Below are 24,790 nucleotides of genomic sequence, written 5' to 3' on the forward strand. Positions count from 1 at the left end.
TTTTTTTTAAAAAATTTTTACGTATAATGCCGGGGGGGCCCCATTAAAAAAATTTTGTTTTTTTTTTTTTTTTTTTTTTTTTTTGCAGAGCTGAGTTCACTGTTGTCAGAGAAAAAAACTAACAGATAGTTTGACAGAAAATGCGTAATTTTATTTCGGTATGTTTTTTGTACCTTTTATGTCTTGCCCTTGGCTTTTTTTGTTCTGTCAAGAAAATTGTTTTGTTAAATTTTCAACATAAATCTTTGTCATGATTTGGGGTTTGGTGAGGTGAAGGAGAATGCAGACAGGACCCAGCATGAAGATGATGATGACGATTTAATAATAAATCCGAAAGCGCTCCAGCACAGAACAGTTACACGACGTAAGACGAGGCTCAGACAAGATCTCTTGTTGTCGTACCAACCGTCTAGACCCCTCAGGTCTTCTGGTTCTGGTCTGCTCTGCATCCCCAGAACCAAATGAGGAGAAGCAGCATTCAGCTTCTACGCACCACAAATTTGGAACAAACTCCCAGAAAACTGTAAAACAGCTGAAACACTGGGTGCCTTTAAATCTCAACTTAAACCCCCCCTGTTTAGAGTTGCCTATGGTTAAATTAGGTGAGATTTTAATGTTTTCATCTTTATTTTTTATCTATTTATCTATTTTTTTCTTATTTCTTCATCCTTTTTATTGATTATTACTCTGTGTTTAGTTTTTAATGATGTAAAGCCCCCTTGGAAAGGCACGGGTGCCATACCCCCTTCTTGTAAGTGTCCCAATTGATGCCATTTCAACTAAAGTCCTAAGGGTAGAAAAGGGGTGGGGGCTTTAATGTGTTTTATCTTTATTTTTTATTTATTTATTTATTATTCTATTATTTCTTTCTCTTTTTACTGTTTATTCAATGTTACATGACTGTGTTTTGTTTTTTAATGATGTAAAGCACTTTTAAATGCCTTGCTGCTGAAATGTGCTGTACAAATAAAATTTGATTGATTGATTGATGCATGTTAGATAACGGAAACGTTGAATGTTGTGTCATTTCTGCTTCAGCACGGAGTAGCGGTTTAAGCAGAGAGGAGTTTATTCTAGAGGCATTTGTTCTAGTGTTAGGTAAATGTATCTTGAAGGAGAATAGCACTTAAATAAAAGTCCAACAAGGATATTCATTTAGAATTAAAAATAACTCACCCTGAATTACCATGATAGATATAATGTGTCATTAATGAAAGGGAAAAAAACTCAACCCAGACTTTAAGTTTAGGGTCTGGTTCGCAGAGTATGAAGTTAAATTTTTTCCCCAATTATTCAATGGGAAAAAATAAAATAAACTCAGTTAAGTAAAATAAAATTGTAATCAAAACTTTTGGAATTGTAATGATTTCTTTTTTAAAAACAAAACGTCTTGTTTAAAAAACTTTTTTTTAAATTAAATAACTCATTTTTGTCTCGTAAACTTAAACAGTTATTTGCCAAACATAAACTTTTATTTGCACACATCAGGAATCTTTTGTTGCTATTTTAGGCCCTGCCCACGACGTCATGTGAGAATCGCAAGCAAAACTTTGAATCACAAACAAAAACTTAGAATAGCAAGAAAAGATTTCTGACATGTGCAAGAAAAGTTTTACCAATACGTTTTTCACTTCATGAGACAAAAATTTGTGATTTTAATTTAAATAAAAGTGTTTTAAGCCAAACTTCTTTTTGTTTAAAAAAAAATGTTACAATTAAAAATGTTTTGATCACAATTTTATTTAATTGAGGTTAGGTTTTTTTTTTATAGAATAATTGTGAAACAAATTGAACCCCAATGCAGAGGTCTCATTTTCTCTGAAATTAATATTATGTTGTGCTACGAACTGAAAAACATATTGGTTTAAACACAAGGGTAAAGAATTGGTAGTGTGGTTTAATATAGAGTTCTGATCATAATTCATTATATTTTGCTTTTTTCAGTTCAAAGATGCCACATAAAGAAAGACGTCAGAAACAAAAAAGAAAGGATCTGCTACAAGCAGCCAAAGGTGGTGGATTGTTGACCAACTGGGTCAGAACGAGGACTGTAGGTAAGAACAAAGAAATAAAGGTTCTTACCATGATCAACATGCAGTTTTCGGTAGTGAACAATATATTTAATATTACAAGGCAGCTGTTATGTTTTTATTATGTTAAGATGTAATAACTCTAGTTATATGTCTGACCATTTGTAATTCATCATTGTTTATTAAACTCTGAAAGCTCTGTGACTTTCTTAATATTCTGTCCTAAAATGTGCCCTTTTTGAGCACCTGCCCCTTTACTGGTCTCTGCACGGCCCTGGGGGTGACCCTCAAAAAAACACCGCCACAGTTAGACGTAAGCAGCTACCTGACGCTGTCGATCAGCTGCTGATGGTCTTCTGTGATCAAAATGTCAGGCAAGGCTTCGGCCAGAACCTCCACATCCCTGTCGGAAGCGTACTGCTTGAGCACCTCGAACAGCTGCTCCTTCACGTCAGGCTCCTCTCCGAGAACCTCCTCCACCTGATTCGATAAAGACGGTGTTAAAACGACTCACGATGACAGAATGAAACCAGAGCCATGCGAGCGAAAAGAAGCAGCTTCACGCTCACCTTTTTGTTGAACTCCATAGCCTTGTGAGCTCGGCTCTCCCTGATGCTGTCTCCGCTCTGCGACAGTACCCGCATGCTGCTGCTCAGCCGCTTGTTCCGGCGGGCCATGCTGAGCACTCCCAGTCGGAGGGGTCGGCCCTGCGCCGCCTTGATCATGGCTGCTGCCGTTTCATGATGCTTCACCGGGATGCCGTTGACCTCCATGACGTAGTCGTTGACTTTGAGGCCGCTGCGTGCAGCCGGACCGCCAGGCATGCTCTCCTCGACCATCAGAGGGCTGTCCCCAACGATGGTGAAGCCAAAACGGCCATCTGGGCCTGGCGTGATGTCAATCTTAGGAACGGTATGTTAAGAAATTTGCCAAATTATTCCGGATTCTACAAAGCGGAGGCTAAATCTGAAATATTTAGGCGTCGGCTGACCTGTTCGATCCGTGAAACGACGCCAATGCTGGGGGGTACGGTCTTGAGAGTCTGAGCCAGAGCGATGAGAGCTGGTGTGCTGAGGTTGGTCACATCCTGGCCCTCGATGTCCACCACCTGGTCACCTGGCTGCAAGCCGGCAAGGAAGGCACTGCTGCCTTCCACTACGGACAGGATGTAGCTGGGCCCAGTGCCTCCGAGCCTGAAGCCAAAGGCCTCTGGCCAGTTCTGGTTGGTGGCAGGGAGACCAAGGTCTAAAGAACACACAGGAGTTGGAGAGGCTCAAAGTAACATGTTGCTAGAATGATGGATACATAGTGTCTTACAAACATATTTCAGCCCCTTATAACTTTTCAAATGCTGTTTTATTTCATATTTTTATCATCTGTTTTATCTTATTTTATTTTGTTTTATTGACCAACACAGATAAGTGCAGAATTGCGAAGCAGTAGAAAAGGAATGCATCATTTTTCATTTCCTTTTACAAAGGAAAATAAAGTGTGGTGTGTGTTAGTAGTCAACCCTCTTTCTTTTAATGCCTGTTAATCTGACACAGAACCTTAAGAAGAACTGGTGATGCGTTCAGTGTGTAATTTGCTCTTAGTATGTAAGTCCAGCCATCCCGCGAAGGCTTCTGTGGTTCACAGAGAATATCAGCGAACAAAATACATCGTGAAGACCAAGGGCCATGGCAGAGAGTTCAGGGGTGAAATGAGGTAGAAGCGTAAAGCCGAGTTAGGTGATAAAACAACATCCCAAGCTTTTAATGTCTCACTGAGCTCTTTTCAATCCATCATCTAAAACTGGGAAGAGAACTGGAAGGCTTGTCCATTCACCTACAGTATGTGAAATGTTCCCAGGAAGAGTATAATTTATGAAAGAACCAGAAGCTTATAGAGCTGCACAGATCCACAGGATAATCTGCTAAAAGGACAACAGTAGTTGTGCACTGAACACTAAAACAAACCAGGTTTCCAGGTTACTATTATTCATTATTATCATTGTTGTTATTTTTACGTTGAAACATGGCAGCCTCATGCCTTGGGGGATACATTTTGGGGGGCAGCAGAGATGGGGAATGTCGGTCAATTGATGGAGGTAAGGTGGAGCTAACTACACAACAATCCTGGGAAAAAAAAATCAATAACTTGTTTAAGGCTGCAAAAGGGACAAAAATGGACATTATCAGCTTTTTTGGGTAGTGTTCCTTTAAGAAAATGTCTGCTCGCAATAAAACCATAAACGAGGCCTGCTAATTAAGCTCTTATTAGCCTAGAGAGGTGTGAGTAGGTACACAGGTCTTTTTGTTGGAACGACCAAAAAACATTTTGTAAGTCGAACAAATCACAGCGAGAGGAGAAGTTTAACAGAGAAGGAGGTTATTTGTGCCTGTTGGTATCTGGACCACATGTTGAACCGCTGGCCTTCCCCTGGTCACTGGCCTCATTCTGCTGCTGTACAAAGTGTCCCAAAAGAGTCTTCACTTCATCTGTACAGGACATTAATCTGGGGTGCAGCACGGTCAACGCGCAGTACATTTTATAGCAATTTTTGTATTAAAGGAGTACATCAAACCCTAGTCTCTTGTGCCCTTGTTTTTTTTTTGTTTTGTTTTTGTCTTGTAGATTTGCTTAAAATAAACCAGACTGCGGTTCAAATGATGTCCTTGGGATTTTTGTGAATTTCGTAACTTAATCGCCTAAGTAAAGTAAACATAGTCAGACAATTTGAATTCGAACAAGAGAGCATAGTTGCATAAGTGTAAAATTGCATGCAGTTGTTTTATTTCTTTTAAAAGTTTTAGCAGGTCAGACATGAAAACTGACAAAAAAAAGGTTGCAACAGTTTCTCCTAAAAGTCAAGTAGAAAGAGTCTGAATTGTAAATGATGTCATTTCTGCTGAAGGGCAAATCAGATCTCAGTGGCACGCCAGGCTTCAGACCGACTGTATGAAACATAAATCAAAGAATCAGTGATGGAGCAACTGCTGTCAGCTCACCAAAGAGAATGAGAAGAAAACTGATTTAAAATAGATAAGGACATCATGGATGGATCCTCTATTTGCCTTCTCGTAACACTGAGCGGTACTGTCAGGGCTTGTCTTCTGTTTTCTCCACCCTTCGTCCCAGATACACGCTCTACTGTAGCTCCTCTTCATCTTCCGTCTTGCAAACGAAGCCCTTCAGGAATACCGTCATACAAAATAGATCAAATCAGAGAAACAAGACTTACAGAAATCTTTGGCGGCGCTCCGGGTCCCAGACTTGCTCTGGCGCAGGGAGAAGCGGCCCTTTCTGCTCAGGAAGCGCCTCATCCTTGCCCGGCTTGCGGCAGGGCACGTTCCAGCCAGCCTTTCCTCACGCCCCCCGACTAGGGGGTCGACGCAGCCAGGGAGTGCCCCTCGGACACCCTCAAGCTGCTCCTCCACCTGACCTGACTCACCTCCTCCCCGAAGCCTCTACCCCACCTACACGGATGCTGGCCCCCCCAGAAGGTCACATTTGTGGCTTGTGAGGGCCAATTCTTCCCTCTGCTCTGAATCAGCAAAGCAGCTGGGAGAAGCTGAGGAGCTGAGAGCGTCTGAGAGTCGGGCTCTCCATCCTGGGTGAGGCTGTCCAACCTCAGCCTCGGTCCAAACCCTCTGGCTGAGCAGCGAGCATGAAACTGGGACACAGTAACTTGGTCCTGAAATGGTTCATTGCAAGGAAAGGTACTGCGAAGCCCCATTTTTCTATAAATACCTTCGCCTCTCTTTCTCTCTCCCACCCTCTCTCACTGTCTCCCTCTGTTGCTCATGTGGATGAAGCCCTCTCAGAGGGCTGAGGAGTGACCCAGAAACTGAGCCGTGAAGCAGCCCAGCCAGGGACGGTTCTGATTATAGCGTCTAGTACTGGAGCACCAGTTGGAGCCGTCGCCTGCAAGATGGGCTTCAAGGTTACAAGCACCAACTGGAGCAATATTTTTCCCAGCAGAAGTTCTAGCAAACAAACAAAACAAAACAAAACAAAAAACTTAGAAACAAGAGCTGTAAGAAAATAGCATTTATTTCAAATGAAATGTGCTTCGGCTAACACATTTTACATTTAAGCAGCTGTGTGATATGCTAGAGGACACAATACCTCTGCAAACGGGAACACTGTATCATGGTCGGCCTTGGACAAGCAGCCCAACCTGTCAGCGTTTAAAGGGCACCGCACTTCAAATCCGAGATAAAAAGTTCAAAAACGTGACTGCGGTTGAGGCAGGGAACTGGGAAAATATCCCATGCAATTATAATATGCAAGGTTTCCATTACAAAATCTCGTCCTCAGCACTTGGAGGATTTCAAAACATGCTGCACGTTCGTTTAAAAAAAAAAAAAAGTCACCTTTGCTTTTGAGGTTATTTATCTGAAAGTTCAAACAACGATTCAGTGGATGAGAATTACAGCACCTTGCTAAAGATGCATCGAAACCAACTTCACTGGGATTTTATGTGATTGAGCAACACATAATTGTGAAGTGGAAATTAAATACAACCATTGATTTCTTGCATCTATTATTTTAGACAAACAAGCACCTGAAAAGTGTGGCGTACTTCATTCAGATGCCCCTAAAAAAATGGAGGCCAACCCATCGCCTTCAGAAGTCACCCATTTTTGAAAACATTTAATTTTCCTCCTGCTTCACATTTATGTTCTACTTTGTTTTGCTCCATCACATAAAATGAATGTGTGGTTGCTGTGTGACAAAAATGTGAAAAGATTCAAAGGGAAAAACTCTTTAGGCATATTTCAAAGCTTTCATGGCATCCAGACAAACTTGGCTGCTTTCCAAAATTTCTCTCACTCAGATATAACTGAACTATGCTTTTAGATTATTGAAAATTTCAGTGAGCGCATAAACGTTCTTCAGGCAGAGTATGGAAAATGTCCAGGACTCGACTCGGCTCGGCTCCAAATTCAAAATGAGTCCAGGAATATCCAGCTCCAGTTCTCGAGGTAGACTCTCGCAGGTTTTGGATGTTTTCTTTCTTTCTTCATGTCACCTTGCCAGACAGAAGCCTGTCGATCAACTATTCATCTTATTCAGGTGTGTCCAATCAGAAAATATCAAAAACACCAGGGACACTGAGTATTCAGAACTCACTTCAGACTCTACCAAGTTTGATAAATACTAAAGTTTGGATTTAACAAACTAAACATAAAGGAGAGAAATTTCTTTTTTTTTAAATTCTGATTTGCAATATTTAGATTCTGAAATAAAAAAAAGACTAATGTAGCCTAAAGATTCTAATTTTTCTTTCTTTCTTTTTTTCTCGTGTCTAACGAAGAGTGTAGGAACCCTGTGGAATATATGGGGGAAAAGATGAATTTGGATATGTTCTGGCCTAACATTCAAATGAATTTAGCATTAGATGTATTAAACTGTTTATTGGATCACAAATAAGTCACATCGAATGCATTTACGTTACTGATCCAGTTAATAACACTAATAGTAGGGTAAACCTACTACTCCCTGTTAACATTTGTTTCTTCATCCAAAATGTTTTGTTTTTATTTCCGTCACTACGAGTTTTATAAAAACTTTGGCCTCAACTTCATATTTGACTCATCCACACACAAAAACTCAAACGGACTGTAAAGCCAGACGAGTCCATCGGTAGAATCCTCTTTGATCATACAACTACAGTCTGAATTTCCACCTCCTCTGGGGAGGTGATGACATACTCCTCTTGCTGCTGCACCATCTGTATTCCCTCCACTGCTTCCTCTGTGGTAACCATGGTAACAGTCCCCCCGACGTCCTCGGCGGTGCCCGTCGTGGCCAGCAGCGTGCCGTCGCTGATGGCGGAGGCAAGCGTCATGGCCACCTGCTCCGTCAGGCTCTCCGGCGTGGCGATGGTGATGGTGTCCCCACAGTCGGAGATGGAGGCGCTTTCCTCGTCCGCCCCGACGTTTCGCACGATGATCTGGTGGCTGGCGGCGCCGTGGGACTGGCTGACGATCTGCTGCACCACTTTCATGATCTGGTTGCCCATCTTGGAAGAACGGAAATTCGAAAAAAGGAAACGTCAGAGGACTTGTGAGACGGGCTTCACGAGAACTCAACTTTGTGCATTTATGAGCTTACGTTTTGAAGTGAGCAACAGTTATATAGATAATGCATAGGTTCTCTTTAGAGCTCCCCAAACGTGCACACTGACCTCGTTTTGGCTGTCCTGAATGAGTGTGACTTGCTGCATTTCCTCTTCGGTTTGAGTCTAGACGGTGTGAAAGAATCGAAAAGTAGAAGAACTTTCGTTATACTTTTCATGTAGATCTCCCCGGACCGGAAGGCTTCCTGCATAAAACCCCTGAAATACTATCAGGAAATTATGTTCCAGTCAAGATGCTTAGACCAGATTAAAGAAGGTCATTCATTGAAAAATTATTAACCAGAACCAACGACTGGATTAATTTTTGCACTAAAGAATTAATTTCTTCCTGATTCTAAAAATCATTGCATGTTAGATATGAAATGAAAGCATGATTTAAAAGTAAAATGCAAAAAAAAAATAGAGGCATACAACGGCTTTTTTTCATCATTTTAAAAATGAACTATTTCACAGAATAAACAAATGGTTGCAGAGGTTTCTCTGTGTAATTGTCCTCTAAACTTATGGGCTTTTGCTCCCACCTTTATGATATACTCCTGCGTGTCCGCCACCACCGAGGAGAACTCCACCAGCAAGGCGTGAGGATCTTCTGCGATGACTTCTGCTGCGCTGAGGCTGTCCGCAGACGCCTGCTCCTCCGACACAACGCCCTGCTGCTCGTTGGAGTTTTCCTTATTGCAGCCACCTGGTGTGGAAGCAACCAATATAAGATCAGCTTTGTGTCAGAGCCATAAACACCCGAGTCGTTTTGAGTTTGCTTCTGCACGTCGCCCTGACCTTTGGCGCGCATGTGCCGGTTGAGCGTCCCGTGCTCGGCGAAGCCCCGCCCACACTTGGGGCACTTGAAAGGCCTCTCTCCTGTGTGGTGGCGGATGTGTCGCACCAGAGAGCCTTTCTCTCTGAAGCCTCTGAAGCAGAACTCGCACACGTAAGGTTTCTCGTCGCCGTGAGTCCGTTGGTGAACTTGTAAGGCATTCTGAGAAAAATTTAATGCGAGAATTTAAAAAAACAAGACAAAAAAAAAGAGCCAAAACAATCAGAATGTTAGCTGTGTATGTACATCCACTGTAATCCACCTTGGTCTTGTAGCCCTTGTTGCATCTGTGACAGTGGTAGGGCCTCTCATCCGAGTGGGCTCTCATGTGTTCGCGTACGTGTCCGATGGTTTTATACAGCTTGCCGCACTCGCCGCATTTATACCGCCTCTCGCTGACGTGGACCTCCATGTGCTTCTTTAACAGGTAGCCAGTGAGAAACTCCTTTTGACATAGTGTGCACTTAAACGGTTTATAACCTATAAAACAAGGATAAACGCACAGATCATATATAAAAAAAAGAAAAAGAATCAAAAACTTTTTTTTAATCTGTATTCTTATTATAAATTGTCCCATGCATCAGAAAATGGTAGTTTATTTTTGTATTCAAAATAACTAACACTGACTGTGTCTGACCTGGAGGGGAATAATCTTACATCATGGGGTCCCATTACGTTACATTGTACTTTCTATTGGTCTATCACATCTAACATCAATAAAATACATAGAAGTTTCTGGTCGTAACATGACATGTGAAAAAGCTTAATAAGATAGTAACTCATTTCTTGCCCTCCAAGAAAAAATCTAGGAGGAAATCTTGACTATTGTGTAGGGTACTGGAAAGAGATGCAACGTTCAATATGGGCTTACCTAAATGACCTTTGACATGAAAACGGAAATAATTTACGCCTTTGAACGACCGACTGCAGTGCGGACAAGTGTAGAGCTTGCAGGACGCTCGATCTTCCGCCGCTTCCTGTCCAAGAAACAAGAAAACGGTTATGAGTCCTGGAAAATTTCTCCAAAGCGACCTTTTTGAACAAAAAAAACTTTGTGAGGCACATGCCTCCTCCGTCTCTTCAAACTCTTCTTTAACCTGGATCTCAATCACACTCTGATCAACGTCAGTAGCATCTGGAAGGTCTTTGTCCAGCTCCTGCGCTGCCGGCGAGGATTCCTCCACTACCGTCTCCTCGGTGCCCAGGGCGATGCCGGAGTTGATGATGGCTTGGCAGATGAGGCTGTCGCCGGCGGCGGCAGCAGCGGCCAGAGCGTCCGCCTGAGACTGATCCACCACCACCTGGTTCAAGCAAAAGATAAACACCAGCTTGAGATACAATCGAAAGGGAAACGCAGGAAAGACTTAAAGCGTGCGCTCTCACCTGCTGCTCCTGTGTTGTCCCGTCCACTTCCATTGTGAAGTGGACCTGACGGAGGACCTCCTGGGAGCCGGCCTCCACCACACTGACCACAGCAGTCTGAGCCTCCACCATCTCCTGCTCCTCAGCTTGCTGCTCCACAACTACCACTTCCTGTTGGGCCACCACCTGGCCTTGGTCAGTTTCAACTCCTGAAACATTCACACCGTCTCAGGATCTGCTCCATTTACTGTGTCACTGCACTTCAAGCCAGATTAAACATGGACAAGTTTTGCTAGTTTTATAAATAAATTTAAATATTATAACTTCACTTCATAGTATTTATGAAAATAACTGCATTGGGAGACTTACTAGAACTAAGTTACAGTAAGATTTTTTTGTTAAATTACATCACAGTAGCTATTATAATCTGTATTATATATTGGAAGTTCTTAAACACTGAATACAATTTAAAGTTCAATATTTTTCTACACATAGATTGGTCATCATTTTTTAAGCTCAGGCTTCAAAATGGAAACCTGCAAAAATTGTCACACTAGATGACAAAGGCTCGATGAATGGATAAATGGCTGGACGGATATATGGACAGATCGACAGACTGATGGATGGATGTAGGAATTGTTGGATGTATAAATGGATGCAACTGTGCAGTGACTGCACTGCATTTCCTTTCCTTTAAAATTAGTCTGACCTTTCTGCACTCCGTCTTTGCTGACCAGGATCTCCTTGTACTGGACAAACCGGATCTTCTCTGTGCAGGGAGTCAGGGATTTCAGATGTCTGGTGAGAGCCCCCGACTCTCTGAAGGACTGCCCGCACAGGGTGCACCGATACGGCCGCTCATCTGCACGCAGTGGAGAAGAGAGCAAAATAGAAAAGTTTTGATTTCTGGCACAGATGTCAAAGTGAGAAATTTCAACAGTGCTGCGTGACTCCAGTTCATTCACCAGTGTGCCGACGGTTGTGACGTATCAGTGAGCCTTTGGTACGAAATGAAGTCCCACACAGGCTACAGGAGAAGTTCTTCTGGTCACTGTGAGTTTTCATGTGAGTCCTCAAGATGTTTGTCTACGCAGGGAAACAGAATCACAGAGTGAACGGAAGTTAGAAACAAGCATCAACTAAGGTAATTGCATCATGTGGCTTATCAACTGATTGACTCACGGTTTTAAATGTCTTTTCACAAAGGTGACAGATGTAACGTCCCTCCTGATTTACTTTGAAAGTCTGCTGTTCACCGTCAGCGTTTTCAGATTCAAACGTTGCACTTTTATCTGACTGGTCGGTTACTTTAATAGAAGCGATTTTCTTCCTATGACCTCGACCCATTGGACCATTTCTTTCATCTGCGTGGAGAACAAAATAACAGAAATTTAGCGCAGTACTGCAGAAAAAATTAACTGAGCAAACATAATAACAAATTGATAAATAACTGTTAAAACTAATGTATTTGTAATTCAAACTAAGCACTCCAATTAAAAATATGCATCTTTTGTGGTTTTTAAGGTTCTCAAGGATTCTATAGAGCAGCAGAAAAAGTAAAAAAAAAATAAAATAAAAGACATATTAAGGTTGATAACCTACAATCGGTGGTCGTTGCTGGTTTAACTGTAGATATACTTTCAGTTTTCGCCTTGGACGCTGAGCTTCCAGTACTTGAAGAGACCTACAGAAAAGAAAACATAACAAAATGACATACTGATGAAGTTTCATGGTTTAATTACATGTGCACAGATGGGAGAAAAACATAGTCGTTTCATAACCATACATATACATTTTTGTTCTAAGCTGTGTTTATCTTGATGGTGCGGAAAAAAAAAACTTGCTCCAGGTTGGTGTTTGCTAAGAGGAATATTTTTGCTTTTTGAATGTTTATCTCCTTGGACTGAATCTGACAACTAAATTTCCCTTTTATCTGCCAGATTAAAACTGATCATGCCAAGAAAATTCACTGACTATTTGTATTATGTAAAACAAATATCTGGATCTTGGCAACAACCCCAATTTATGAAGAAATTAAATATCAAATTTAGCTTTGTTTTTAAATAAAAATTATGTTTTCTGAAGTGAACATTTATTCCTCTAGAATGTATCATTAGTAAATCAATCTGAAAGATTTCCCACTGGATGATCAAGATTGTATTGACCACAACAACACAGTTTCTTAGATAAACAAAAAATAATAATAATAATTTGAGCTTAAAACTGTCTGAGGACATGCCTGCTGGTTGTTCTCCTGAGAAGCCCGTCTGGTCTCCAGACGTTTGCAGCTCTGCTGCAGCTTGTGCTGGATGAAAGCCTCCAGGCTGGAGAACTCACACCGACATCGCCCGCACTTGTGGACATCATCATCTACAAAAGGACGCAAAACAACCATGTAAATGTGAGATACTTCTGGGGTTTCTTACGACTTGTAATCCTTACTACTGCAAGGTGCTGCATGTTTGGTGCAACGTCTTCAAATGCCAACAACAACTGGGCAAATCTACAGCGATGCAGCAAACTGGCTAATGTTGCTAATGTTAGTTAGCTGCTACTAGCACAATTTCATTACGAGGAAGTTAGCAAGGCCCAAACGTGATAACAGAGATGGAATTTAATCTTGTTTTATGCCGTCAGGGGCCTAACCTTCATCTCCCAGTGTAGTCTGAATGGTGATGGTGTCGGTGCCGTCCGTCGTTTGCTCCTTCTCTGTTTCTGCCGTATGATTATTTTCTGCATTCATGTCGTTTAACTTCTCCGTCTCTGTCGCAACGCAGCAGCGGGGCGGGAGCAAATATGGCGGATTTACGACCGCGTAGTCATAACAACTAAAGGGCTCGTGCACGTGTGGAATGAAACAAAACGAGATTTTCTGCTAGGGACTTGGTCTTAAACTGCCTAATTCCTCGTCATGTGCCTCTAGAGGTGGTTCTTGTTCCGAAATAATTTACACATTTGGACAATGATGCATTTGAAACCTGAACATCTGACTTTTGGGTTAAAATAACACTCCACACAACCTTCTGTTTTGAATTCATTGAACACAACATTAAATAGAGGGTATTAAAACAATAGTATAAGGACTGGGCAAACCAGTTGTGCATAGCAGGAATATAAAAAACCTTATTGATTTCACTCAGAGAAAGCAATGGTATTTCCTGGATGTCTTGGTTCAGGAAACAACAGTATTAATAACATAAGAATACATTCAATTAAAAAAATACTGTTTATCCCAAAAGGAAATTAAATGTTGACATAACTTATGTTGAGAAAATAAATTTAAAATAAGCTAGTTTTAAAACTTAACATGTCTTGATTCAAATGGCCTAATTGTGGTTTTGAAATTAGTAATGTATTCTGGCTCTTCAACCTTTATTTTACTTTTAGTTACAGCAGATGGTTTGCTAGGATCGTTTGAACTGCCTTTTGTCTGTGGGAAAACAATACAGTGGAAGTTGTAGCTTTTCACACTCATCTGTGAAAGGCCGTAAACACGGCAGGGGTTTTAGGCTTCAGATAGAGGGTCAGAGATAGCTCCTGGTTGGATGAGCAAAGATATGCCTTATTTGAATAAATTAAAGATAAGAATACGCCTTTTACTATAAAACTTTCCACATGGAGTAACAAATCAGATTTGCTCTTGCAACTCTCAAAAGATGTCTTTGCACGTCTTTGTTTTTCTTCTTCTTTCCATTTATGTCAGGTAAATGAATGTATGTTTCTGTTGTTCTGCAGTTTTGTTGTTAATTCATAAGTTGTTTCTTATTGAATTAAATTCTGTAATTTTGTGACGTCAACACGCATTGTTGTTTTCCTTGTGGCCACACATGGCCTGCCGAGAGGACCTGGGATCCAGAGGAAGAGAGAGAGACAAACTTTTTCCAAAGTTAACCAATTTTAGAATTTCTTCCTTAACACTTATAAGTATCTTTAAAAAGTGGTCGGTGATGCTGTGGGCAGGAATCGGCCGTAGCAGTCAATTTTGCAACAAATCTGAGGAGGCCTCTGACAGAAGACTTGCTGTGCGGCAGTCTCTTTTCCATAGTAACACATCCTGGATGATATAAGATTTGGTAAATTTGTTAATTCCCCTCATTTACTTTTATTACTCCTCTGTAAATATTTGTCTGGCTGCATAGTTAAAAGACAGACAGAGAAATGTTTACATTGACATATTTGTTGTTCAGTTGAGGTATTTCTGTCTCTGTTCTTTTCAAGATTAGTGTGTTTGCTTGAAAACAAGGACTGATAAAAAAAAAAGGTGTTACCAAGATAAACAAACAGACTAAAACATTTTGAATCTAGTGTTGACACGGCATCATCTTACCTGATCATAGAAACAAGTTTCAACAATTGAAAATTAGGAGATGTTCTGTAAACATTTGATCAATGATATTGAGATGTTGGCTGTGATCTTGAACAACTCGATGGTCAAATTAAATAGTCTGGTTGCGGTTCTCACAGCTTGTTTTTGGGAAACAACACAATATGGCAAACATCATCTAAGTTTTTCCCCCAAACCCTCCTTCTTTCATCTTCAAACATTTGTTGTAGAGTTAAAAATGTAACGTTGAGATTAAAGTCAACATTCAAGTTAAAGAAGATGTTTAGTAAAGGTAATAAAGGGTTTGTTTTCATCTTATTTTCAACAAATAACATTACAAATATTGATATTTTTTTTGTATCTAAGCACCTAAAGTATATTTTAGTCATTCATACCATATTATGATTACTATTTTGCTCTACAATAATGTAGAAGTACTTTTAAGTACATATGATGAAGGATCAACAACTGAAAAAATTCTCAGAGGTGAGCTGTTGCGCAGCTTTTCCAGTTATGGATAAAGTTGAATCAAGACTTCGCGACACTCATATAAACAACAACTTTACGGCAGTGAGTATGGCGTCTCACTTCAGCGGTGTCCTGCAGCTGACAGATCTCGACGATTTTATCACCCCGTCGCAGGTCGGAAACTTTAACTAGTATAGCATAACGTTACCGGATATTAATTTTGGTAGAACGAGATAAATATTAATGATTCGTCGACTTTTTGAGTCTGATTTTAGTAACGTAGAAACATGGTGAAGTAGCCAGCAATCGGATGTGTTGTTGTTCTTGTCACCTGTGTTAGTTGTTTAAGAAGCGACCCATAAGCAGCACCAACAGTGAACTATTGTTGTCTAAAGATAATCATAAATCGATGTTTACTGTTTGGTTGGGGCGTTGATGCCTCCAAAATACAGGCTTAAAAACACGATAAGCCGCCGTTAGCTTGCTAATGATATGGGGGTGATGTAAAAAGACTGAAATAAAACCATCTCTGATCATTTGCGATAATAATACTCTCAGCCTGTGGTAACTTGAAGTCTCTAATTTAAGAACATTAGTGCTGGCACTGACAATTTTACTGTGATGACTCACTGGGGGAGATTTTTGTTTTATAAGTATTAAGAAACAAAGAAAACATTCAGCACGCCAATCAGGAAAATTGTAGTTTATTTAAAACATATTTTCCAGTTAAGCTCAAATGTTCAATAAACCTTGTTCAGTTTCTATGCATCAACATTCATTATTTGGTATATCGACACAAATAATGATGCAACTTACAAAGCTTTTAGGGTGTTAATGAAACCATTTATCTCCTTGGACTGATTTCTATAGGTGATACTAAAAGGTAACATGGCCAATTTAAAGTGTACTTGATATTTTAAAATCTTATCTAAACAAAAGAACAATACACATTTCCCTCTTTGCTCCCATCCAACTCTATTCTCATTGATAGAAATGTGATCAGAGCAAATATGGAACAATACAATGCATATAGTAAAGTTACCTTGATTAAAATAATCCTGCTAATCTGAAGATACAGCATTGTTCATTGGCTGACACATTTTAAAATGTGATGACATGAACACGCAAACAAAAAGTGAGACAAGGTTCCAGATTTCTTTTTTTCTCATTCCTTTTTCTGTCTTGATCGTTGCTGGAATGATGGAAAACCTTATTGTTGTGGTTTAAGAAAATCCAAAAATATTTTGTTTCATATTTGCCCTCTTGTTTCTGTTTTTGCAGGAATGTGTCAAACCAGTCAAAGTAGAGAAGAAACAAGGTAAATCTGTGGCCAAAATACAGATAGAGGACGATGGAAGTTATGTGCAAGTCAACCAGGTGGGTATCGTGACTCGACGGCATCATGACATTAAAAACCATGTCAGGTAGAACATGAACAGTCTCTAGGTTGCATAATTATTGTGTTGTGCTCACTGTTACCTGTAATACAGCACGCATGTGCTTTGCACACCTGGATGGCTTAGTTTATCAGAATCTAAAGGAACTCTGGTTGTGTTGGCCTAATGCTAAACCTTCACCGTTAGAAGCACCTCAGAACTTTTAATATAATAACTAATAAAAAGGCTCATTCAGATCATCTGTGGGATCATTTCAGAGTTTCACATAAAAAAAATACATTGGTTTTGAATTTTGTTTGCATAATTCCATTTTACTTCTTTTGCAAACAATTTCACACAGAGCAATGTGCAAGGTCAAAATTATTGCATAAGACAGCACACGTTGCGATGCACAGCACTTTGTACTAAAAATCTATTCACCTGCAGCTGCTCATGGTGCTGCTGTTTATCGAAGCTGTGTTGGCTGAAACCGATGGTAGAGGAATACAGTTTTTATACTTTTTAGTACAAATCCTTGTGTACATCCGACTCCAGATGTGATCTCAATGGTGATGACATTATGGTAGGAAAACTGCAGGTTTTATAGACATGTAAGCCAAGCACTGAAAGAATACGAGTGCCATGATTGTCTTCTCTATGAAAGTTCTAAATACATTTCTCCAGATTTCTCATGACGCAGAAGTGCTTGAACAATAGATGATTCTCGAGCCTGTATGACTGGACCTTATCCCACAATCTGTCATTAAACTCTTATTGGTGTCTTTGAACTAAGCCCACTTGTTGTTGAAGGATGGAGGAAAACAGAAGCTGGAGAGAGCAAAGATCACGCTAAACGACTGCTTGGCCTGCAGTGGCTGCATCACTTCAGCCGAGAGCGTCCTGATCGCGCAGCAGAGTCACGAGGAGCTTTTAAAAGTGCTGCGGAACAACAAGGTAGAGCTGCGATGCGTCACCGGGAATAGTTCTGCACTGTTTTTGATCCTGAATTTGCTGTTATTGTTTTGTGTCTGCATCGTGTCGACTTCCCACGCAGACCAAAGAGACGGAGCAGAAGATTGTAGTGGTGTCGGTATCGCCCCAGTCCAGAGCCTCCCTTGCAGCACATTACAACCTCAGCAGTAGTGAGGCTGGCAGAAAGCTCACTTCTTTCCTTAAAGGCCTTGGTGTGTACTTTTTTTTATTTTTTTTTATCAGTTATTAAATGACTCCTAATTGAGGCAGAATAATTTCATCTCTGCGATGTCTTGTTGTCTTCCAGGTGTTCATCATGTGTTTGACACCAGCTTCAGTCGAACGTTCAGCCTGCTGGAGAGTCAGAGGGAGTTTGTGGAGCGTTTCAGTCGGAAAGAGCAGGACAGCAAAGCCGTGCCCATGCTGACATCCGCCTGTCCAGGTACAGCAGTGGGGGGAAAAAAGAAAAAAACATAGTATGCGCACAAAACTCAACAAATTATGTCAAAGTAGTTGTGGGGAGAAAATACTAAAATAACTTGTTGAAGCAGAAAATAATGTTAAATCTATTCACTAGTTTGTAAAATAAAACTAACAAAAATTACAAAAATGCATGCAGGTTGGATCTGTTATGCAGAGAAGACTCACGGCGACTATATCCTCCCGTACATCAGCACCACTCGCTCTCCACAGCAGATGATGGGCTCTCTGGTGAAAAGCTATTTTGCTGAACAGCAGGTATGCTTTGGAGCTGATATAAAGTGACAAGCAAAAGTATTCTTACGTTTTGAACTTTTATTTTTACACTTTGTCACGTTGCGACCTCAAACTTCAATGATCTTCTTTCAAGAAATGATGTAACAGTTTTACAAACAGCAACGTTACCACTGTTGTGGTGGTGCACCAGACTTATGTCAAAGCATATTTATGTGCTAGAATGGCCTAATCAAAGTCTAAAGCGAAATAAAAATGAGAATCTCTGGCAGGACTATAAAATATATTGTCCATCCAATCTGACTGAGCTCAATCTGGTTTGGAAAGAGATTGTGAAACTGCGACATGACATGACGACAAGGCACTAAACGTAACTACAGATAACAGAGAAGAGTTGTTGATCTGTCTGTGGTTGTTTGTCTCTTAGGGTCTTGGTCCACAGCAGATCTACCACGTGGCTGTGATGCCCTGCTTCGACAAGAAACTCGAGGCATCACGCTCCGACTTCTACCTGAGCAAAGCCGAGACCCGAGAAGTGGATTGTGTCATCACTTCAGGTACAGCAGCTGCCCTCATTCAGTCTTTTTTTCTTTTTTGCTTATGGAAATAAAATGATTAAGAGCTCTCTTTGCTGCTGCTGCTGCAGGAGAGGTTCAGAAAATGTTGGAGGAGCAGAACGTGTCTCTTTCTGATGTCGAGCCTGCAGCTCTGGACACAATGCAAGTTTTATCCCGTCTTGATGTACTGCTCTCGATCCTTGCAGGATTTAAACCTACACGCTGTGTGTTTCACGCAGGTTCAGCAGTGTGTGCGGGGATGAGTTCCTGAGCCATGCTGGGAGTGGTTCGGGAGGCTACCTCCATCACGTGTTCACGTATGCTGCCAAGCAGCTGTTTGGGGAGGAGGTGAAAGAACTCACCTACAGGACGCTCAGGTGGAGGAGGCCGTCAAAACGAATGATCATTTCACATCTTCTGTTTTTAAATTACAAATTAAAAAAACAAAACAAAAAAAAACATGGTTATGTCTCACTATTTTTGTATTCTCCACTCTGTGATGCAGGAATAAAGACTTCCAGGAGGTGAGACTGGAGAAAGACGGTGCCGTCCTGCTGTGTTTCGCCTCGACTTATGGCTTCCGCAACATTCAGAACCTCGTGCAGAAACTCAAGCGGGGAAAGTCGCCCTACCACTTTGTGGAAGTTATGGCCTGTCCGTCAGGTAAACAGGAGAATATAGTTTTAGTTCCTAGTCCCAGGAGCTTCTTTCATAGTTCTGCGTATTGATGAGTCACATCTTGAGTTTTTATCAATCTTTGCTACATTAATCCCTGCTCAACATGTTTCACATGTATAAAAATAAGGTCTTCTTGTCAAACTTAACATGTCTCATTTGTTGACCTGTAGGCTGTCTAAACGGTGGTGGGCAGGTGAGGCCCTCATCCAGTCAAAACCAAAAGGAGCTTCTCCAGCAAGTCGAGGAACTCTACAAGGCAGAGCGCCCCCTGTTGCCAGAAAACGACACCCGCGTGGCCGAGTTGTATGAAAGCTGGCTTCGCACCCTGGGAGCGGAGAGAGCCAAAGAGCTGCTACACACACAGTTCCACGCTGTGGAGAAAATGACCAACGGCCTCACTATAAAGTGGTGATCTGTGCTCTCGTCTAGCCAAGATGATGTTTGCAGACTTCAGCTTTGGTCCTGACAGAGATGCACATTTTTGATTGTTCTTTTAGGTCTTTTCTTTTTTTTTTTTTTTCCTGGGCCTGGTAGGGTGGAATACCAGATTATAAACCAATGCCTCTGCACTGAATATATGTAACTATTTACCCGTTGTCCTCTTAATTAGTTAGTAATGTATTTTGTGTGCAGCCTGTTACATCCTAAACATGTCATTTTCAATAGGTAAAATATGATCACCCTTTGTTAATTATATGTATATTTATACAGTTTGAAAACAAAATAAACAATTATTTAATTATTCAAGTGTTGCATACCAAAGTGTGTTCTTTTACATTTGCTGTATTTAGCTTATTGGGAAGGTTTGCTCAAGTCTGCTTTTGAGCAAGAGTGACCTATATCTTATTCCTGTTACAGGAATTGGATATAGGTCTTATTAGGAAGAAAGAATTAGGAAAGTATAGCTCTCTTTTTTTATTTTTCCAGATTGAAACAACTTTGAGATCGCATTTCTTCAACAATCAGTCTTTGTTCATTTTATTCAAGTATGGCATGTTTAGCTACAGGTAAAACAAACAACTATTTACAATGACTTTTCTTCTGCAGCTTAAACAATACTTTTTTTTTAGAGTACTTTTAACTTGACAATTTTGGCCCCACATGGATAAAGTTTGGACACCTTGGAAAACAGTATTCTCACACAACAAAGCTAGTGTTGTTTGTGCTGTTCACATCTGAATTCAGATAAGTTCACATTTAGAGGCCCTTCTGTAAATTGCTGCACAATAATTATATTTGTCTGTGATTTACTGCCAAAGTCAGTGGCGTTTTCTGTATTTTATCCATGCACAAAAATGTGAATAGCCAATATAACATTTACTGTAACTCTCGTGATCAACATTCTATATGTTTTTAGAAGCAATAGGATTTTTTTTATTGCATTAACTAAAAGCAATCCGAACTGTTTTAAATATTTCCGTCAGAATACTATGAACCGATGTCATAGAGCATAAATCTCATCGGCCCATGCTGACTTTACAGTAAATATTCTATTGCCTTGTGACATTTTTGTTTTTTAATATTTGCATGTATTTTTTTGTTGCTTTAAATTTCACTCTAATGTCAGGACTTTTCTACTGATAAAATGTCCTGCATCATTAAATCAGAACTAGTATTTGGGCTTCTGAAAATTTCCTAAAAACATTTATAGAAATAACTCATCCTGTACATTTAGGCATTTACTCCGCATTCAAACTTTACATTTATTAGTGTTGCTATGGATGAACGGATCTGACCACAGATTACGAGCCATAGAAGCAAACAGGGATTTACAGAACAGGGTCGAGCTAATTAGCACAGTTCTGCGTCTCAACCTTGTGTTAAACGTGCAAAAATGCTGATTTATAACAAAAATATATTCCGACTAATATCTCTTAATTTAAGAGAGACAGCTGCAGCGCTGCCATAGTCTTTAGCGTGATACAACATTCAGTCACCGTCTTTGATCACTGGACTTAAACGGTCCTGAGAGCTCATGAGCAGACCCCACTGCAAAGCCAACATGGCTTGAGGCGGAAGTCTCTCCTTGGGCTTCTTGAATTTATCCATTTCCTTTCTCAGGACTCTCATCACCTCTACAGGCTCCATCTTCCCAGTAAACTTCTGCACTGCTTTTTCCCTGCAATAATAATAATAATAATAATAATAATAATAAGAAGAATAAGAATAATTTAAAAAAAATTAGGACAGAGTAAAAACACAGAAACTGAACATTCCAGCTCACATTCTTTTTATATTAAAAGCTAAAGCAATTTTAAGAAATGTTTCTAAATAATTTCATTTAAAAATTACTCATCTAGGCATACCTTTCGTGTTCCATTAAACACTGTATATGAGCTACACATAAAAACTCACGAGAGGCGGAGAAAAGGGTTGTAATCAAACTCCTCCTGCAGTGTGGATGGTACAGTGGGTTTGTCGTCATCATCTCTCGCCTAGCAATGGAGAGCAAAGCATCCATATGGAAGAAATAAATACAAAAAGGTTAAATTATACACACTATTACTATGTCATGGATTATTAACAAATGATTCAATCGAATTTATACTAAGCAGTTCTTTAACAACTATGAGGAAATAAACATTAAAAGCTTCAGTATTGTTAAATGAAATGTCTTACTGATCATAAAATCAATTAAATGATTCAGACAACCTATGAATGAGGCATATTTTTTCTAAACACAAGTAAATTTTTTTATTATTGTTTTTTTACTGCTGTAAAAATGTATCTGAATTGACATAAAGTAAAGAATTATAAACAGTATTATTATTTAACATTTTTTGCTGCTTTTTACTCACCCTGGCCCAGCTCAGCATCTCTTTAACCTTCTCGTTCTCTGGCTCCACCAGCAGCGCAAACTTTAGGTTCTTGATAGTGTTCTCATGTCCACAGAACACTTTCTGTTTTAAAAAATATATATTTTAAACAGATTCTTGGAGAGGTTTCCTTTGGTGCACCAAGAATTCAACACACTGCCAGTTGTGCATGGAAGTTTCCCCCGACTGATTTGAGAATATTAGGAAAAATGTTTGTGGTTAAAGGAGAATATCAGACACACCGCCGCTTTTGGCGACATTGGAGCTTTCCACATTACTTCCTGTCAGTAGTAACTAAAAGGATTTCAACAAGCAGCTGAAACCATCCATGATCATTATGCCAATAAACAGTGACGGTGTGCCAATCGTAATTTGGTGCGAAAATGGCCTAAAATTAAGTGGTTGGAATATATTTTTTTTTTGTTTGACTAACTCACTGTTTCTTGAGGTAGGGAAGCGATCACTTTGGTGAGGTTGTGGTGCATCTGTTCTGCTGTGCCCTCCAAGAACCTCCCACATCCACCAATAAACAACGTGTCCCCTGAAACCCAAAAGAGAGACGACGGAGAACTATGGTGCCCCTCCCTTCACATTAAACAAAACCAGCATAATTTCTTAATGCAAGGAATGAGAGATTCAGCTGGTAATTCAGCCCTTTACGTGAGCAGACAAGGACCTGTGAACACAGCGGGCGCGTCTGTGCATTCATCCTCCCAGACGTAGTAGCACATATCACCAGAGGTGTGGCAAGGAGTGAACAGGCACTTCACATTGATAGAGTTAAACTGCAAATGGAGAAAATATCGTCATAAACTGCAACCCTGACTGGTAAATTTTTTTAGTGTCAAAGATTACATCCCTTTACCTTCAGTTCCTGAGAGTCTGTGACTTTATCTGTGAGCCCCTTGATTCGATCATCCGCCCCATAAACCTTGAGGCCAGGAACCTCATTCACCAGAGCCTCATTTCCACGAGCGTGGTCCCTGTAAGCACAAACGAAATCAAAGAAAACCATTACCCGAACTAGGGTATACTGAGGTTTAGAAAGTTATGGCTTCAAATCTGCTGACATTTTCCATCATACTGTTTCTAGGGAATGACATAAAAGTTATTCTGCACCAGTCACTTAAGTGCAGACAGCACTTAAGTGACTGGTGTGAACTAGACTGGAGAGTAACATCTGTGCATGAGCACTGTCAGAAAGCAACTATGTCTTACAAATATTTCTGAATATTGTTCCTACACTATAAGCACCACTAACTACTCTTAATAAGATAATGTAGGTATGTAGCTACAGCTAATCAGCTCATCAAATTTTATATGAGCTATGGCTCATAGCTAATCACACTTGAATAAAATAGATAATTTGTCGAATTAAAATGATAACCGACTGAATATGTGTAGTTTGTTTGGATCCATATGCTAATCTTACCAGTGATAATGCGTTGTGAGAACAGCAATGAGAAACAAGCCTTCTCTTTTGACAATTTCCAGCAGCTGTCAAAAATAAAGAAAAACCAGTTAGCCATTACGTTAAAGAAACACAAATAGAATGATTAAAAAAAAAATGCAGTATAATATTTTTGTTATAGTTGGCTTTTAATTTTTTATTTATTTTTAAATATGTCACTTCAATGTGTTCCTATGGATACAATTTTCCCAGTTAAAAAATTGAATACAATTTTTGTAAAAGTGCCATTATTTTATCTTCCACCCTTTCACGTCTCACCCGGTGAGGTACAGCGGGGTCCACGGCTATGGCCTGCTTGCTCTGCTCCTCTATCACCAGGTACATGTAGTTGTCCTCCAGGATGGAGATCACCTTCACCTTCATGGCTCTCACGCGCGCATGCACGCACCCTGGCACGCGACGCTTCCACAAACCACAGCACACACCTCCTGTAGTATCTGTGCTAATTGGTTGTAAACCAATCCACACTCTATGCCACACTTTATAAACCCAGCTAGGTTATTAACTAGGTTAAAAGCTTTCTGTAGCTTGTCTGACAATAATTTCATGAAAGCGCATCGACTAACAAAAAGCAAAGTTATTAAAGCTCAGTTTTGCATTCAGACCAGGAAGTTGTCGTGACCTAATAAAGCCATTGCGTGAAACGTCATAACGCAGACATTTTAATCGAGTCAGACAAATCCAACCGTTAAGAGGAATACATAATTTGGTAAAAATCACAGAAATATTCACTGCATATCAGCTTGAATTATTGCTGAGTGTTTATTTTGGGCTTTAATAAGTAGTATAATTTCTATTCACATGATGTCAGTCAGAGCTTAAGGCTGTATGAGGCCCAAATCATAATCAGCCACCTCAGTTTAACAAAAATTGATGAAAAATAAATGCATTAAAAAGCATAACATCTCTGTTTTTACAAATGGGAAGATCAGCCGCACAACATATCTTAGTAGTTTAACTTAGAATTAGGTATGCATTGCTTGAATCATATTTAGTTTACAAGTTTATCAAGTTACGTGTAATAAAATAGAATCACACAGGTAAACACCTATTGGGATTTATTCAGTACTAGATCTTGATT

At 40.1% G+C, this 24,790-nt stretch overlaps 4 protein-coding genes and 1 long non-coding RNA gene across 9 annotated transcripts in view; 2 read left to right on the plus strand and 3 right to left on the minus strand.

Annotated features, from left to right (window-relative positions):
- The window catches only part of LOC106957291 (uncharacterized), a 7,105-nt gene extending 5,567 nt beyond the window's left edge, over positions 1-1,538 (plus strand). Inside the window, exon 3 of the long non-coding RNA XR_001426923.1 lies at positions 1,511-1,538. This is a non-coding gene — a long non-coding RNA (uncharacterized LOC106957291). The remainder of the gene's footprint in view (positions 1-1,510) is intronic.
- The window catches only part of grid2ipa (glutamate receptor, ionotropic, delta 2 (Grid2) interacting protein, a), a 47,871-nt gene extending 42,150 nt beyond the window's left edge, over positions 1-5,721 (minus strand). For all 3 annotated transcript variants that reach the window (XM_015048498.1, XM_015048492.1, XM_015048485.1), the window contains exons 1-4: positions 5,254-5,721; positions 3,022-3,275; positions 2,600-2,932; positions 2,356-2,510 (exon numbers count right to left, since the gene is read on the minus strand). In XM_015048498.1, the coding sequence (XP_014903984.1) occupies positions 2,356-2,510; positions 2,600-2,932; positions 3,022-3,275; positions 5,254-5,335 (824 nt within the window). In that variant the 5' untranslated portion in view covers positions 5,336-5,721. The remainder of the gene's footprint in view (positions 1-2,355; positions 2,511-2,599; positions 2,933-3,021; positions 3,276-5,253) is intronic.
- A 326-nt stretch (positions 5,722-6,047) lies between these two features.
- Positions 6,048-13,175, minus strand: e4f1 (E4F transcription factor 1). 3 transcript variants are annotated; one of them, XM_015048585.1, is made up of 14 exons: positions 12,980-13,175; positions 12,573-12,703; positions 11,936-12,017; positions 11,516-11,697; positions 11,299-11,419; positions 11,043-11,195; positions 10,355-10,542; positions 10,069-10,272; positions 9,843-9,948; positions 9,234-9,451; positions 8,935-9,133; positions 8,679-8,842; positions 8,206-8,262; positions 6,048-8,040 (listed from the first exon to the last, which is right to left on the minus strand). In XM_015048585.1, the coding sequence occupies exons 1-14, from the start codon at positions 13,074-13,076 to the stop codon at positions 7,678-7,680; spliced, it is 2,265 nt and encodes a 754-aa protein (XP_014904071.1). In that variant the 5' UTR covers positions 13,077-13,175; the 3' UTR covers positions 6,048-7,677. The 3 variants fall into 3 exon arrangements, with proteins under 3 accessions (XP_014904071.1, XP_014904079.1, XP_014904064.1); XM_015048593.1 differs by having other exon boundaries at positions 10,039-10,272; positions 11,972-12,017; positions 12,980-13,172; XM_015048578.1 differs by having other exon boundaries at positions 10,039-10,272; positions 12,980-13,170.
- A 2,017-nt stretch (positions 13,176-15,192) lies between these two features.
- Positions 15,193-20,166, plus strand: narfl (nuclear prelamin A recognition factor-like). The gene is made up of 11 exons (XM_015048605.1): positions 15,193-15,299; positions 16,407-16,502; positions 17,312-17,455; positions 17,556-17,685; positions 17,781-17,915; positions 18,093-18,211; positions 18,615-18,744; positions 18,834-18,906; positions 18,984-19,121; positions 19,250-19,407; positions 19,593-20,166. Exons 1-11 carry the CDS (start codon positions 15,234-15,236, stop codon positions 19,832-19,834), a joined length of 1,431 nt encoding a protein of 476 aa, XP_014904091.1. The 5' UTR covers positions 15,193-15,233; the 3' UTR covers positions 19,835-20,166.
- A 160-nt stretch (positions 20,167-20,326) lies between these two features.
- hagh (hydroxyacylglutathione hydrolase) lies at positions 20,327-24,352 on the minus strand. The gene is made up of 8 exons (XM_015048618.1): positions 23,968-24,352; positions 23,671-23,735; positions 23,104-23,221; positions 22,915-23,023; positions 22,676-22,779; positions 22,221-22,322; positions 21,778-21,857; positions 20,327-21,541 (listed from the first exon to the last, which is right to left on the minus strand). The coding sequence occupies exons 1-8, from the start codon at positions 24,070-24,072 to the stop codon at positions 21,352-21,354; spliced, it is 873 nt and encodes a 290-aa protein (XP_014904104.1). The 5' UTR covers positions 24,073-24,352; the 3' UTR covers positions 20,327-21,351.
- Between the last annotated feature and the right edge of the window lie 438 nt (positions 24,353-24,790).

The sequence above is a fragment of the Poecilia latipinna genome, unplaced genomic scaffold (assembly GCF_001443285.1).
Source record: "Poecilia latipinna isolate Pla-1442-1.1 unplaced genomic scaffold, P_latipinna-1.0 Scaffold42, whole genome shotgun sequence".
Classification (NCBI taxonomy): Eukaryota; Metazoa; Chordata; class Actinopteri; order Cyprinodontiformes; family Poeciliidae; genus Poecilia; species Poecilia latipinna.